Source organism: Clinocottus analis, unplaced genomic scaffold (genome assembly GCF_023055335.1).
Source record: "Clinocottus analis isolate CAN_PGR_092001 unplaced genomic scaffold, fCliAna1.0.p SCAF_6, whole genome shotgun sequence".
Lineage (NCBI taxonomy): Eukaryota > Metazoa > Chordata > Actinopteri > Perciformes > Cottidae > Clinocottus > Clinocottus analis.
Genome location: NW_027176218.1, coordinates 2,395,248 through 2,411,160, shown reverse-complemented (window position 1 = coordinate 2,411,160; position 15,913 = coordinate 2,395,248). Strand labels below are relative to the sequence as shown.

The 15,913-nt window shown below is 44.1% G+C and overlaps 3 protein-coding genes across 3 annotated transcripts; all 3 read left to right on the top strand.

The window, feature by feature from the left end:
* Positions 1–3,995: 3,995 nt before the first annotated feature.
* Positions 3,996–5,639, top strand: LOC137804553 (E3 ubiquitin-protein ligase TRIM39-like). The gene has a single exon (XM_068603850.1). The coding sequence runs from the start codon at positions 3,996–3,998 to the stop codon at positions 5,637–5,639; it is 1,644 nt and encodes a 547-aa protein (XP_068459951.1).
* Positions 5,640–6,403: 764 nt separating this feature from the next.
* Positions 6,404–7,549, top strand: LOC137803708 (E3 ubiquitin-protein ligase TRIM39-like). Its single transcript, XM_068602418.1, has one exon. It carries the CDS (start codon positions 6,404–6,406, stop codon positions 7,547–7,549), a length of 1,146 nt encoding a protein of 381 aa, XP_068458519.1.
* Positions 7,550–8,391: 842 nt separating this feature from the next.
* Positions 8,392–14,487, top strand: dldh (dihydrolipoamide dehydrogenase). Its single transcript, XM_068603852.1, has 14 exons — positions 8,392–8,494; positions 9,406–9,481; positions 9,653–9,732; positions 9,817–9,885; positions 10,018–10,087; positions 10,544–10,644; positions 10,769–10,912; positions 11,072–11,173; positions 11,471–11,661; positions 12,051–12,221; positions 12,651–12,840; positions 13,028–13,165; positions 13,307–13,396; positions 13,652–14,487. The coding sequence occupies exons 1-14, from the start codon at positions 8,456–8,458 to the stop codon at positions 13,715–13,717; spliced, it is 1,527 nt and encodes a 508-aa protein (XP_068459953.1). The 5' UTR covers positions 8,392–8,455; the 3' UTR covers positions 13,718–14,487.
* The last annotated feature ends 1,426 nt before the right edge of the window (positions 14,488–15,913 follow it).

Below are 15,913 nucleotides of genomic sequence, written 5' to 3'. Positions count from 1 at the left end.
CACATTAATCAGTGTAAATGTTCCAGAGAGATTTCCATCTGCAGGTTATTATTACAACTTTGTGGCCTATATATATATATATATATATATATATATATATATATATATATATATATATATATATATATATATATATATATATATATATATAGACTTGCTGGAGGAGGTTATGGCATGTTTAGCGGTGACGATCCCCATATCGATGACGATCCCCATATCGACTGCCAGTGTACCAACACTACCTCACACTACCTCTTTAGTCCACAGGGGGCGCCAGAAACAACACTACATGAACAAGTTCTCCTTCTCCTGAAGGCTGATTTATACTCGGGTTTTACGCAGAGACGCAAGCACGCAAGACACGCATGGCCGATCTTGCGTGGTCAAATCGGCCATTTTGCGTGCTTGCGTGCGTCACCCCAAATTTCGCGAGCCGTACGCAGCTCGGAAGGGACTTCGTAGCATAATACCGCTGTTTTTAAAAGCCACAGCAGAAACACCAACAATGGGTCCCGTTAAAGAACGTGTAGCTGAAGAGGTCCACAAATATGAGCATTTATATAACCCGTCTGACGGAGTATAAGGACACGCAAATGGAGGTGAATTCCTGGGGGGAAATATCGGTGAACGTCGGTGTGCAGGTCGACTCTAACGCTCGTTGCACCACCTGCTGTTCTGGAGTATGGAAAACGCAGTGGAACTAAAAATCAAAACGAGTCCGTCAATCCGACTGCGTGGCCAGCAGCAGTTGTAGTTGCAGAAGTATAATTCAGCCTTGAGCCGCGCACCCTGAGAACAATGTGTGTCAAGCCGCGAGGGCGGCGTCTACGTTCATGCAGGAGAAGGTCTTGAAGGTGGAGGCCCTGAACGTGTGAACCAGGGTTACTATTGTAACCACGAGCTTCACTGAGAGGAGGAGCCACTCTGGAAGAGGAAGGCTGCGGAGTCACACGTCCTGAAACAAAAGTGAAAGTTAGTCAGAGCGACAGCAGAGCTGCTGTCCAGACGAGTCTCTCTGTTTCTGAAACATTCACCTGAAGCAGCAGCTTCTCTTCTCTCATCAACGCTACAGGTGCTGTGACCAACACGGTGAGTCCACTGTAAACACACTCAACATGTAGTTTGAGTCACAAAGTACCATCACACCTGCTAGAAGCTAACTAGTGTAGTTTAAATATGCAATACCTCTATTTATCTGACTTTATTTACCCATAAAGGCAGAATGTGACATATATATCAACGAGCAATTTGGTGAATATCCTTGAATGTCAAACCTTTTTTTTCTCAACTGTAGTTACTGCTGTTTGTCTTTGTGAAGCAGATCAACTGTTAATATCTACTGTGATCCAACATCAGGTGTTAACAGAAAACATCACATCTACTCGGACTGGAAGGTCCACTCGACAGATTCACTGTATCGGTCCACTATGTATTTATCAAGTGCGTAGGATCTATACTAAAAATGTTTGTGCGCATAAACGCAGTAAATGCCTCACGGCCAATATAAATTTAATGAGACTTGTGAAACCGGTTGAGCCTCATATCCCAGCCTCTCCACGCCTGCATTCAACCACACACTGTACACACCCTGCATTGGATAGTTGTGACTCACTGTGAGGATCTCGTTATTCCCGTGAGTATCGGTCCAGTATAAAGAGGGCAACAAGCTCTACTGGGGTATTAATGTTCTTTTGTTACGAGGTCGTTCTGATGTGCGCTCTCCCTCAGTATCTCTCGGCTGTCTCGGTCGCGTCCACTCCGCCTCCGCTCTCCCGTTCCACAGCCGCTACTACTGTTTATATTGGGGAGAGACAAGCACAGATGCTCATGATCACACTTGTTCCCCAAACCACTCCCTCGCGCAGTTTCCTCCGCAGCTGATCGCAACCCCGACCCACTGCCACATACCTCCACCGCTAGCCTTAGGCCAGGGACCTAACCTTAGGCCAGGGACCTAACCCTAAACCTACTTCCCTCCATTTTCATGAAAGCAGAAGAGGAAGTCGGCTACAACCATCTGTGTCCCCGGCTTATGGATCACCTTGAAATTAAAAGGCTGTGAAGCCAGATACCACCGAGTGATCCAGGCGTTGGTATATTTCATGCGGTGGAGCCACTGAAGGGGAGGGGGAGGGGGGCGTGGTCCGACCAGAGGGTGAAAGAGCGTCTCAGGAGGTAGTAGCGCAAGAAGTCGACCGGCCACCGGATGGCCAGGCACTCCAACAACACCCTCTACCTGCTGGGACAAAATGACCTCCAGTCTGTTCGACGCATCAGTCTGCAGAGTAAAGGGAAGAGAGAAGTTATGTGTGTGAAGGAGGGGTTCCCCATAGAGAGTCTGGCACAGCTCCGTCCACTGGACCGAATCTGAGGCAGCTTTCAGGGACAGGTCAGTCAGTGGGCTGGTCAGGTCTGCGATAGCGGCGGTCTTGTCCACCTGAGGGCGCACATGCCCGCCGCCCAAGTGGAAACCCGGTGTTGGCTGCAGAAAGGAGGTGGCGGGTGGCGCAGACGGACTAACAGTGGGTGTAGCAGAAGCCCCTGCAGCTGACCGAGCAGCCTAGAGCTCCCTGACCCGTTCCAAGTCTGCGGCAATGGTCCGTAACCCCTCCTGCATCTCCTGGACGCTTGCCCCATACTGGGCATGCAGGGACTCTCCCTGGAGCTGGACGGACTGACGTGGAGCAGGCGAAGTGGAAACATCAGCCGGGTCCATTTCTGGTGGAGTTGTTCTGTCACGGGAGGCTCGGAGACAGGACCCAACTGCAGATGTGTGTTAAAAGAAAGTAACTTCATTCTTTCCAAAAAAAGACGACGAGAGCCTCAAAAACAGGATTCCCAACAACAAAGAGAATTCCGGTGGAACGGAACAGTACAACTCGACCAGGGGACAGGAGACAAACAGGGTTTAAATACAAGGGGAAGGTAACAAGACATAGGTGGAAACAATGAGGGCAGCACAGGTGAAGACAATCAGGAGACACATGTACAATCAGAAACAAGGCATACAGGCGCAGGAAGTGCGAAGACATTTGTTATATACGCTCTGTGTTCCTTGGCCTGATTTTATTGTCCAGTATATATGCAGTCCAGTATATACTCCATTTGACAATGCAAATAATTATATTGATGCTCAAGAGTGGCGTATAATTACATTAAAGCTGGAGAAAACGCAAACTCCACACTGCAAGCCACCACACTGCCCTGCAGATCACTATGTTCCCTCCATCCATTCATTTTCTGCCGCTTATCCAACAAATTTCTTCTGAAAACTTATTAAATAAATTTCCCCTTGGGGATTAATAAAGTATCTATCTATCTATCTATCTATCTATCTATCTATCTATCTATCTATCTATCTATCTATCTATCTATCTATCTATCTATCTATCTATCTATCCATCCATCCATCCATCCATCCATCCATCCATCCATCCATCCATTTGTCTATCTATCTTATCCGGGGTCGGGTCACGGTGGCAGCAGGCCCAGCAGGCCGACCGAGGCTTCCCTCTCACCCGCAACATTTTCCAGCGAGATATAATCGATCCAGCGTGTCCTGGGTCTTCCCCGGGGCCTCCAACCGGTTGGAGATGCCTGGAAAACCTGTAATGTGAGGCATAGAGGAGGCATCCAAATTAGATGTTATCATTTTATATTTTCTGAGGTTGGGAATATCATAGAAATACTACGACTGAGCTGAAGGTCAACGCGTTCCTTCACTGGCAACTCGGTTTAGGAGGTGTCTGCATAACGAGATGCAACTCATATGTAAATCAGATGCTGAATACATGCAGACTGTGACTTACCTTACTTCGATAACCACAGCTTGTATTTGCATTGCACCATTTCCTGAGTAGATTTGTATCTCAGTTGGGCGCAAAATAACAACACAATTGTATTCTAATAACTATATTTGTATTTGATTGAAAACATATTAAAATTATATCATATACGATTTTTGTTTTTTCACTTTTTGTCCTCAGAGTGTAGATATGTCTGCTGCCAGCTGTCTGCTGACTGAAGATCAGTTTCTGTGCTCCATCTGTTTGCATGTGTTCACTGATCCAGTCACCATACCATGTGGACACAACTTCTGTAAAGCCTGCATCACTCAACACTGGAACACTAACGTCCTCTATCAGTGTCCCAACTGTAAGAATCCTTTCAACACCAGACCTGAGCTGAAGGTCAATACCTTCATCTCTGAGATGGCTGCTCAGTTCAGACAGGCAGCTCAACAGAAAGCCAGCAGCAGCAGCTCAGAGCAACAAGAGTCCAAACCAGGACAAGTTCCCTGTGACGTCTGCACTGGAACCAGACTGAAGGCCCTGAAGTCCTGCCTGGTGTGTCTGGAGTCCTACTGTGAGACTCACCTGGAGCCTCATCTGACAAGACCAGGTCTGAAGAGACATCAGCTGATCGACCCTGTGGAGAACCTGGAAGACAGGATGTGTACAAAGCACGATAAACTGCTGGAGCTGTTCTGTAAGACCGACCAGATGTGTGTCTGCATGCTCTGCACTGTTCTAGACCACAAGACCCATGATGTTGTTCCTCTGAAAGAAGAGTATGAAGAAAAGAAGGCCGAGCTGGAGGATGAACTGCAGCAGATGCTCCAGGAGCGACAAACAAAGATTCAGGAGATCAAACGCTCAGTGGAGCTCAGTGAGGAAGATGCAGACAGAGAGATAGCAGGTGGTGTTCAGGTCTTCACCGCTCTGAAGGAGTCTGTTGAGAGAAGCAAGGCCGAGCTCATCCGCACCATCAAAGAGAAGCAGAGAAAGACAAAGAAACAGGCTGAAGGCTTCATCAAAGAGCTGGAACAGGAAACCTCGAAGCTGAAGAAGAGACGCATTGAGGTGGAGCAGCTCTCAAATTCTGAAGACCACCTCCACCTCCTCCAGAGCTTCAGGACCCTGAAGGCTGCTCCACCCACCAAGAACTGGACAGGAGTCAGAGTCAGTCCACTACCTTGGAAGACTGTGAGGAGAGCTGTGAATCAGCTCGAGAACACGCTCAGTAATGAGATGAAGAAGGTGGTTGCCGAAGTCGAGCTGAAGAGGGTCCAGCAGTTTGCAGTGGATGTGACTCTTGATCCTCATACAGCTCATCCCAAACTCATCCTGTCTGATGATGGAAAACAAGTTAAACAAAGTGACGTACTGCAGCATCTCCTAGACAACCCAGAGAGATTTAATAGATCTTTAAATGTCTTAGCAAAGCAGAGTTTCTTTTCAGGAAGATTTTACTACGAGGTTCAGGTTAAAGGGAAGACTGAGTGGGCTTTAGGAGTGGTGAGAGAGTCCATCGACAGGAAGGGAATAAACATAAAGAGCCCTCAGAACGGATACTGGACTATACATGTGTTGGATGAGAATCAGTATTACGCTCTTACTGACCCTCCAGTCCGTCTCTTTCTGAAGTCTCGGCCTCAGAAGCTGGGGGTGTTTGTGGACTATGAGGAGAGTCTGGTCTCCTTCTATAACATTGATGCTGCAGCTCTTATCTACTCCTTTACTCACTGCTCCTTCACTGAGAAACTCTACCCATTCTTCAGTCCTGGTCAGGGTTTTGGATCATTCTTAGATCACTTTAATAACGCTGACCCTCTGATCATCTTGCCTGTCAATGAGTAGAACAAAACTTTGATATTCAACAGAAAGATAATATAACGAAGTGCATGTAGAGGTTTTGACGATGTAAAGTTTACATTGTTGGGTTTTACATTTGATGATGTAAAACCCAACACCCTTTTTTCTGTAATTGTTTTTCTTTGATTTGTCACAGTTATTTTTTTAACAGATCTTTACTAAAGTGACTTATATATATAATGTAGTATTGTATATTGTAATAACTGCATAACTGCCTTTACAATCCTCAATATTGTTAAATCTTAAAAACACAATGTACTCTGAAATAAAAGCTTTTGCATGTTCCTTTTATTGCAGTAGTTTTCAAACTTTTTCTGTCACGCCCCACTTTGGAGGAAGAAACATTATTATGCCCTAATGCCCCAACAACATTTGTAACAAAATGGCCCATGATGAATTTTTATTGAAATAACAACTTTTTGTGACTCCATTTGTGCTTTTATAAATAATAAAATGAAGAAAATTGCAATAATTTTCAAGTAAACTAGATTGCTCCATCTGACAAAAACAAAACAAATGTGCTATCACTATGTTAGAACAATGCAAATAAAGTTCCATATGTGCAAAAAATTTTTTTTACAAGAAGCTAACAAAAAAGCTTCTTTTTTTGGAAAAACTAAATTTGTACAGATATGTGTGAGCCATCACGTTTTATCAGTAAGTATTAGGGGCTGCAATGAGTCGTGCTCCCACAAAAAATATTTATAAAATGGGGTTGCAGACCACTCTCACTTCACCACTCTCACCAGATGTGTGTCTGCAGGCTCTGTACTGTTCTAGACCACAAGAACCATGATGTTGTTCCTCTGAAAGAAGAGTATGAAGGAAAGAAGGCCGAGCTGAAGAAGACTGATGATGAAATCCAGCAGATGATCCAGAAGAGACGAGTGAAGATTCAAGAGATCAAACACTCGGTGAAGCTCTGTGAGGAAGATGGAAATGAAGAGATAGCAGGTGGTGTTCAGGTCTTCACCGCTCTGAAGGAGTCTGTTGAGAGAAGCCAGGCCGAGCTCATCAACACCATTAAAGAGAAGCAGAGAAAGACAAAGAAACAGGCTGAAGGCTTCATTAAAGAGCTGGAACATGAAATCTGTGAGCTGAAGAAGAGAAGCACTGAGGTGGAGCAGCTCTCACTCTCTGAAGACCACCTCCACCTCCTCCAGAGCTTCAGGACCCTAAAGGCTGCTCCACCCACCAAGAACTGGACAGGAGCCAGAGTCAGTGTACCTTCATATAAGGGGACTGTGAGGAGAGCTTTGAATCAGCTGGAGGAGACGCTAAAAAACCAGATGGAGAATGCGGAGGCCAAAGCCGAGCTGAAGAGGGTCCAGCAGTCTGCAGTGGATGTGACTCTTGACCCTGATACAGCTCATCCCAACCTCATCGTCTCTCGTGATGGAAAACAAGTTAAACAAAGTGAGGTACTGCAACATCTCCCGGACAAGCCAGAGGGATTTGATAGATCTTTAAGTGTCTTAGCAAAGCAGAGTTTCTCTTCAGGAAAATTTTACTACGAGGTTCAGGTTGAAGGGAAGACTGAGTGGGCTTTAGGAGTGGTGAGAGAGTCCATCGACAGGAAGGGAAGAAACACAAAGAGCCCTCAGAATGGATACTGGACGATATGTTTGAGCAATGAGAATGAGTACTACGCTCTTGATGACCCTGATACGTTTTTCTCTCTGAAGTCTCGGCCTCAGAAGGTGGGGGTGTTTGTGGACTTTGAGGAAGGTCTGGTCTCCTTCTATGACGTTGATGCTGCAGATCTCATCTGCTCCTTCACTGGCTGGTCCTTCACTGAGAAACTCTACCCATTCTTCACTCCTGGTCTTTCTATATGCTCAGCCTTTTATTTCTGTACAGACTCTAACCCTCTGATCATCTCGCCTGTCAAGTAGAACAACCCTTTGATTCAACAGAAATATCATGTATTGGAATACATGTCGTCATTGACGATGTAGGGCATATACACTGTTGTTGTTCTTTTCAGATTCTGATAAATGTGTTTTTTCTTTTGATGTGTCACATTTCTTTTTACTACAACAACATAGATTTGATCAAACTGCCAAATGTAGTAGTATATGTAATGTAGTATTGTGTGTTGTAGTAACTGCTTTACCTGCCCTCAAGATATATCATCTAAACACAATGTCCTCTGAAATAAGAAGCTTTTGCATGTTACTTTAATGTGTGGTTACCATATTTTAAAATTGTATTATCTGATTTCGTTAAAGAAGCAAAATAAAGTGTTCATGTTGTTTGTCTGAAGTACCTTCAGACAACATCTTTTTGGAGACGCTACTAATGTATGATAATCTGATAGACTATGATGAATTATTGTAGATTAAACTAAACAACAGGAGTTAAAAACATGCACATACACATTATTGCAGCAGGAATATTAATCCAGATACAGCAGATATAAAAAGAAAACATTTACTGATCAATACTTTTACTTTAACTAGCTACAGTTAGCTGAAACGTACAATGTTATAAATGATTTTACTTGCAGTGGTGTGTTTTCACAGTAAGTTATACATACTTTAACAGAAGTAAAGGATCTAAATATTTCTGAATGCCTCCCAGGGGCCAGAAACAATATTTGTAAAACATTACAGTTGTTTGAATTGTTTTTAAGCCTTTCCCCAGCCGGAAAAGTGAGAGTGACGTCATATTGTGGCGACCAACTCTGGCGTGTTTTCTTTTTTTTTAATAGTCTGGTACTGCGCACGCGCAATGACGGTAGTCCTTGGCTGGTCGGCCTGCTGTAGGTTACAGATCCGGTGAGGCAACACACAGACACAATGCAGAGCTGGACGCAGGTTTACCGCTCTCTGGCCACGGTAGGAACGGGTTTTATTACTCTGTCGACCGGTACGTGTTGTCCGGAGCGGCTCTTTGCTTGTCGGGTCCTGGTTGGTACTCGTGTCTGCAGGCTCGCGGGGTTTGCGGCGGGCGGGCCCTGGCTTAGCGGGTCAGCTAGCCGCGGGGAGAACGTAACGCCGGGCTTCACCTGAAAAACTGACAATTCAAGCGTTCTTGTGGTTGTCGGTTACGAAAATCTGTCGCTTAACACGTATTTGATGCATTTTGTAATTCGATAACCCCTCCTTATTAATTCGGCACTACCACATATGGAAAATATTTAAGTAAAATTACTTATTCTGGTGTTTTCTAAATGTTTTAAATCGCGTTATGTGAACTCGCTTGTCAATGTTATCTAACGTGACTTCGTTCCCACACTGATGAACGGCCTCCACGGGCTCCACAGCGGGCTGCTGAAGTGCCCTTGAGCAACACATTGAATCTACAACCTGTACTTGTGACTCCTTCGAAATTAACGTATTATATATACAAAACTAAAGAAAACAACGTGAATATGCTTCCTGTTTCCGTCACGTGACTTTTCTCCATCCGGCCGACAGAAATCTTTTTGACGATTATAATATATATACATATACTATTTTTTATTTATACTCTCCATTTTATTTTACATTGTTTTCTATATTTGGCATTTTTATTATTCAGTTCTATTTTTTATTGTATTAACATTTCTATTTTTTTTGTATACAGTGGCCTGTAGGAAAACATGTTTTTTTTGCAGAATGTATAAAGTAACTATCGATCTTCAATGTTCACTTTGGAGTTTTTGTTTTGCTAAACAAGGAAATAGTCTGTCTGTCTGCCTGTCTCACCTTTCCTGTATCTGTCTGTCTGTCTGTCTCACCTCTCCTGTCTCTCTGCTTCCCTCCAGCGGAGCCACCAGCTTCCCTGCCGGCTGCCCGGCGCCTCGTCGCTGTCCGTGAGGAGCTACGCCGACAAAGCAGCGAGTGAGTCCACTGCTGAGCGTTCTCCTGGGCACGCTAGCCGGATGAGCTGTTCTTTAGCAGGATGAGCGACGCTGTTCTTTAGCTTGATGGACGACTCTGTTTTTGTGTTTATTTCCTTGTGTGGTCATGAGGGAGGTGTGCGTTCTCTGTTCATTTCGGTTCTCTCCGTAGTCGATGCAGACGTCACTGTGGTCGGCTCCGGGCCCGGCGGCTACGTCGCTGCCATCAAAGCAGCGCAGCTTGGCTTCAAGGTGATTATTATTATTATTATTATTATTATTATTATTATTCATAACTGACTCATTCCATAACTGCTGTTTCTCTTCCCTGGTCAGACGGTGTGTGTGGAGAAGAACGCCACGCTGGGGGGAACCTGCCTGAACGTCGGCTGCATCCCCTCCAAGGTGATGAGCTGTGCTTCTTCTTCTGTGGTTTTGAGCTCCAGCTCGTCGGCTGAACCTGAAGCGGTGAAGTCCTTCAGCAGAGTGACGTAAGAGGCGTGAACACAAGAGCTGACGGATGTGTTGTGTCTGCAGGCGCTGCTCAACAACTCCTACTTCTACCACCTGGCTCACGGCAAGGACTTCCAGAGCAGAGGCATCGAGAGTAAGAGCCTCATGCACCACCTTTGATGACCTTTAAATTATCTTTTATTTATCTTTGAAATTACTTTTAAATACCTTTTTAAATTACCTTTTTAATTACCCTTTTAAATACTTTTAAATGACCTTTTATTTACCTTTTTAGAGACCTTTTAATTACCTTATAGATACCTTTAACTTTTTAAAATAACTTTAAATACCTTTTAAATTACCTTTTAAATACTCGTCTTGTACTATGAGCAGCAGCAGATCTCTGGCTTGCGTGTCGATGAATAATCTAAAACTTTTAACTGAGTGATTTCTTTTTCATCTGCGCCATTTTTGTTTTTTGCTAATTATGATGTAATATTTTAGTATTTCTAAAAGGTTTGAGGTGAAGCGGCTCTTCAGTGATTTGTCGTCGTTGTTGTTGTTGTGGTGGTGGCACACGACCCCTTCAGGGTGTAAATGCTGGTTTCAGTTTCAGGCATCTCGTTGAATCTGGAGAAGATGATGGCTCAGAAGAGCGGAGCCGTGAAGGCTCTGACGGGAGGAATCGCTCTCCTCTTCAAGCAGAACAAGGTCAGTCTCTCTCTCTCTCTCTCTCTCTCTCTCTCTCTCTCTCTCTCTCTCTCTCTCTCTCTCTCTCTCCCTCCCTCTCTCTCTCTCCTCACCTCTCTGGTCTGACCCCCCTCTCGCCCCTCAGGTGACCCACGTCAGCGGCTTGGGGAGGCTGAGCGGTAAGAACCAGGTGACGGCGGTCGCAGAAGACGGCAGCGAGCAGATCATCAACAGCAAGAACATCCTCATCGCCACCGGCTCCGAGGTCACGCCCTTCCCCGGGATCCAGGTACGTAAAGGTACTCGGACATACTGTGAGTAAAGATACCAAGTACTCTACTGGGAGTAAAGGTACTCGGGTACTTTACTGTGAGATAGGAAAAGGTCCGTAAACATCCGTAAAAACGAAACGTGAAAACTGTGTTCAAACTCGTTCTCTGGTTCTCAGATCGACGAGGAGAGCGTGGTGTCGTCAACGGGCGCTCTGTCCCTGAAGAAGGTTCCCGAGGAGATGATCGTGATCGGAGCCGGAGTCATCGGCGTGGAGCTGGTCAGCATCTCTGATTCCTGCTTCATACACACGATTACATTAGATTACTGTACTATCTCGCTAGCTCGTCAGCTGTATGCTAGTTAGCATTAAAGCATAGCTATTGTAACCACCAGTTCCTCGGCAGTGCACATCCTCACACTCAACAGACACGACAGTTGAAGGAAACGCTAAACAAGTTGGAGACATTTTCATATCTGTTTTCTTTCTTTTGCGTGTGAGTGTGACATGAGGCCATGATGCATAATGACGCCATCTGTATGGTCTCCCGCCCCGCCCCTCCTCCTCTTCCTGCAGGGCTCCGTGTGGCAGCGTCTGGGCTCCAAGGTCACGGCGGTGGAGTTCCTGGGCCACGTGGGCGGCTTGGGCATCGACATGGAGATCTCCAAGAGCTTCCAGCGCGTCCTGCAGAAGCAGGGCCTCAAGTTCAAGCTCGGCACCAAAGTCATGGGCGCCACCAAGAGGCCCGACGGCAAGATCGACGTGGCGTGAGTAAAAAATACACATTTTTTTTTAAAAAAGTTACCAAAAAATTTTTTTTTAAATTAATTTTTGTATTTAAAAAAAAAATTAAATGTATTTTTTTTTTTGTATTAAAAAAAATTATGTGTTTTTTTAAATTAAAAAAAAATATATATTATTTTTTTTAAAAAATGTTTTATTTACCCAGATAAGCCTCATTGAGATTACAAATCTCCTTTTTAAGAGTGTCCTGGCCGAGACAGCAGCAACGCATAGTTTCACAAAATTTCAGACATTCAGATAAAAACAGAACATTTGTAGATCTCAGCATGAGACTCAAGACTTTTCTTTTATTATTATTATTATTATTATTAATAAACAACACGTGACCTCTTGGACCCGGCCCGCGCTACAGGGTGGAGGCGGCGGCCGGCGGGAAGAGCGAGACGCTGACGTGCGACGTGCTGCTGGTCTGCATCGGCCGGCGGCCATTCACCCAGAGTCTGGGGCTGGAGTCTGTGGGCATCGAGCTGGACGGCCGGGGCCGCATCCCCGTCAACAACCGCTTCCAGACCAAAGTCCCCAGGTACCAAACCCCTTAACGTGAGATAAACCTTTATGAGTCCACAGGTACAGGATTATGCAACGATGTGTCTTCATTCAGTGTTCATGGCATAAACACTAAATCAACAATTATTGATTTAATTAAATGTAACTTTTGGTTCAGTATTTGTAGAAGTCAATCAAGTTGGTAGTTATAAAGCCACCTGAAAATCAGCAGAAAACTGAATTTAATTACTGTAATTAGATCACATTTTTGCATAAAAAAAAAAAAAAAATATATATATATATATATATATATATATATATATATATATATATATATATATATATATATATATATAAATATATAAATAAATGCATAATGTGTTTAATTTTGATCCCGTGAATTGAAGCATTAGTTCATGCAAAATAATAAATAACAATAAATAAATAAATTCATTTTCTTTCTCAGTATTTTCGCCATCGGCGACGTGATCGCCGGCCCGATGCTGGCCCACAAGGCCGAGGACGAGGGCATCATCTGCGTGGAGGGAATGGCCGGCGGCGCCGTGCACATCGACTACAACTGTGTTCCCTCCGTCGTCTACACGCACCCTGAGGTGGCCTGGGTGGGCAAGACAGAGGAGCAGATCAAAGAGGAGGTGAGGAAGAGGAAGGGCATATGACGGCCGAAGGGCCAGTTTTTATTGACTTGAACCTGCAATGCTTATGTTTGCCACTTGGGGGCAGCAGAAACGAGCTGAACACTTCTTCTTCCTCCTCTTCTTCTTCCTCATTTTTCTCTTTTTCCTTCTTCCTCTTCCTTCTCCTTTTCTTCCTCTTCCTCAGGGCATCCCCTACAAAGTGGGAAAGTTCCCGTTTGCAGCAAACAGCCGAGCAAAGTGCAACAACGACACGGACGGCATGGTGAAGATCCTGAGCCACAAGGAGACGGACCGGATGCTGGGAGCTCACATCCTGGGAACCGTAAGAGCATTCCTCCTTTAGCCAGCTGTTTGAGCTCGTTAGCTCGGCTGCTAGCCGTTAGCGCATCAAGTGCCAGGGTGACTTGCAGTGAGGTTGTGGGTACTGGATGACATGAAGACACTTCCTGTGGTTTCCGCGCAGGGAGCCGGAGAGATGATCAACGAAGCCGCTCTGGCCATGGAGTACGGAGCTTCCTGTGAGGACATCGCCAGAGTCTGCCACGCCCACCCTGTAAGACACAGACAGACACACACACACACACACGTTTTATATAATAATTAATTATTTAAACACAGAAATGGGTTTCCCCTAAGAAAAGCTCATGATTAAAAAAGACCATAAATATTACTAGTTTAACCAAAAAATGAACTGAAATTGACTCTCCTTCCTCTTCCTTCTCCTCTCCCCCTCTCCTTCCTCCTTCTCCCCCGCCCCCCCTTCCTCTTCCTCATCCTCCTTCCTCTCCTCCTCCTCTTCCTCCTTCAGACGGTGTCGGAGGCCTTCAGAGAAGCGAATTTAGCCGCCTCCTTCGGTAAAGCCATCAACTTCTGATTGGCCGTTGTCCGCGGCCCCTTCATGTACATACGGAGAGGAGGAAAGCGACTGTACCGATTAGTTCTGCTGTTATTTAAACCGTCAGCCCTTCAGCTTCATAAACACATTACCATTTACGGACATAGAGATATACTTATATATTGTTTTGGCTTTGCGTTCCCTCATGAAGGAAGAAGGAGTTTTCTTTTTGTGTTTCTCAGTTTTTTTTTTACAGAATTGAACACAAATGAGCTGCGAGGTCACGGCAGGAAACGCTTCAGCAGCAGGATCTCTAACGGTTTCACTTTGTGGATCTTCAACCGGCTGACGCACAGCAGCTGATATATATGAATATATATATATATATATACACACACACACACACACACATTATCTTTATGAAAGGCGAAAGAGCTTTTTGAAAAATTGGCGGGTGAAATCTAATATAATCAAATCTTTATTTGTTTTAAATAACAGTTTGTCGATACTTTCCAGATGAAACGACACAAAATCACAATACTTTTGTCCTCTAAAGTGTTTTAAAGGTCTGTGTAGTTTGGGGTTATTTGTGGTTTGAGTATTAAATCAAAGCAACAAAATTATTTATTCATAAATCACGCTCTTGAAGGTTTCTCCGGTACCGGCCCTTTAAGAGCGAAAGCTGCTGTGAGTCGCTGGTTGACCTCTAGGGGGCAGTGGTGTGTTTCCTGCTCAGATTGCTGCTCTGTGATTGGCTGCGGCCGGCTCCTGTTTATCATCAATTAATCAATAAAATGCAGTTGAACAACTCCTGTGTGACTTTACTTTTGATGATGTCATCGATGAGAATACTCGAGGAAAAGTACTAATACACAGGAAACAAATATAATACTGGTCTAGTTGCGTGTTATATAAATAATCTTTATTATTATCAACCACACAAGATATGTTTTCAGATCAAACCTGAGACTAACAGTCAACAATCGAGCGTTACGTATTATAACTCCACATAAATTAAGAATTTTCTACAACACGTGTTTGCTGTCCGGTCAAAGAGCCAATCAGCTCTCTGATGTGGGGACAGCAGGCGTTTCCCATCATGCACTGGGCCACGCAGTCGATGCTGCCTCGCTCTCGTGAGATCATCGTTAACCACGACTGCATGATGTCAGCAATGCGGACACACACCTACCCAGCATGCATTGCAGAACGTCTCCAAGGAGCCTGTCATGGTTGTCACAGACTTCAACCAATCAGATCTTTAGTTCGACATGTGGGCGTGGTCTCTGACGTGCAGGGTTAGTGTCAGGGCCTGCTAGGGGGAGTCAGCATTAGCATGCGCTGCTAGCATTAACACTAGCTGCTAGCATTAACACTAGCTGCTAGCATAACTCAGTAGTAGTCAGAAGAGTTCAGACTGAAACATCAGTGAAGTTATGACATGTTTAGTGTTTCTTTAACACTTGATGGCCGAAGGAGAAACCACCACTGTTCTACAGTATATATATATATATATATATATATATATATATATATATATATATATATATATATATATATATATATATATGGTAAAATATGAATTATTTAATTAATAATCCAGAAGTTCTGTCTTTGAATTAAAGGAACTTTCTTCAGTTCAGACGTCACGACGCTCATGAAGAACTGGTTACAACGACTCCACCTCTGTTTGAACTGTGTGTGTGTGTGTGTGTGTGTGTGTGTGTGTGTGTGTGTTCAGCAGGTGTGGTGCGCTGCAGGTTAAAGTCGTCACTCTTTCAGAGTTGAAGCTGAAGTTCAGCGAGACACCGAGCAGGAAACTACTGGAGGATAAAGAATAAAGATATTAAAGGTTAAAGATATTAAAGATATTAAAGGTTAAAGATATTAAAGATTAAAGATATTAAAGGTTAAAGATATTGAACAGCCGAGTGAACAAAAGGAGAAGAGATGAAATCTAAATAAAGGAAAACTTCTGTCTGGAGCGTCATCGTGTTGGTGAGGCAGAGACTTGTTTTCCCTTCAGCGATGCTGTCGATGTTGTTGTTGTTGTTGTTGTTGTTGTTGACACGTTCACTGCATCTCTTTCTTGCTCATGTCTTTAATCTTTTGTTGTTTCCTCTCCTTTTAACTTATATTGGTTATATTCCATCTCTTTTTACTTTTTTGCATCTTTTCTTCCTAAACATTTTATTGATTCATTTCATGTTCGTTCTTTCACGTGGTTGCGTTTTG

What these genes read in the sequence shown, in the direction of transcription:
- LOC137803708 (XM_068602418.1), top strand. Translation starts at nt 6,404, where the DNA reads ATGTGTGTCTGCAGGCTCTGTACTGTTCTAGACCACAAGAACCATGAT.
- LOC137804553 (XM_068603850.1), top strand. Translation starts at nt 3,996, where the DNA reads ATGTCTGCTGCCAGCTGTCTGCTGACTGAAGATCAGTTTCTGTGCTCC.
- dldh (XM_068603852.1), top strand. Translation starts at nt 8,456, where the DNA reads ATGCAGAGCTGGACGCAGGTTTACCGCTCTCTGGCCACG. An exon ending in GAGCTCACATCCTGGGAACC is followed by an intron (nt 13,166 to 13,306) that starts GTAAGAGCATTC and finishes GTTTCCGCGCAG; the next exon opens with GGAGCCGGAGAGATGATCAA. An exon ending in GAGTCTGCCACGCCCACCCT is followed by an intron (nt 13,397 to 13,651) that starts GTAAGACACAGA and finishes TTCCTCCTTCAG; the next exon opens with ACGGTGTCGGAGGCCTTCAG.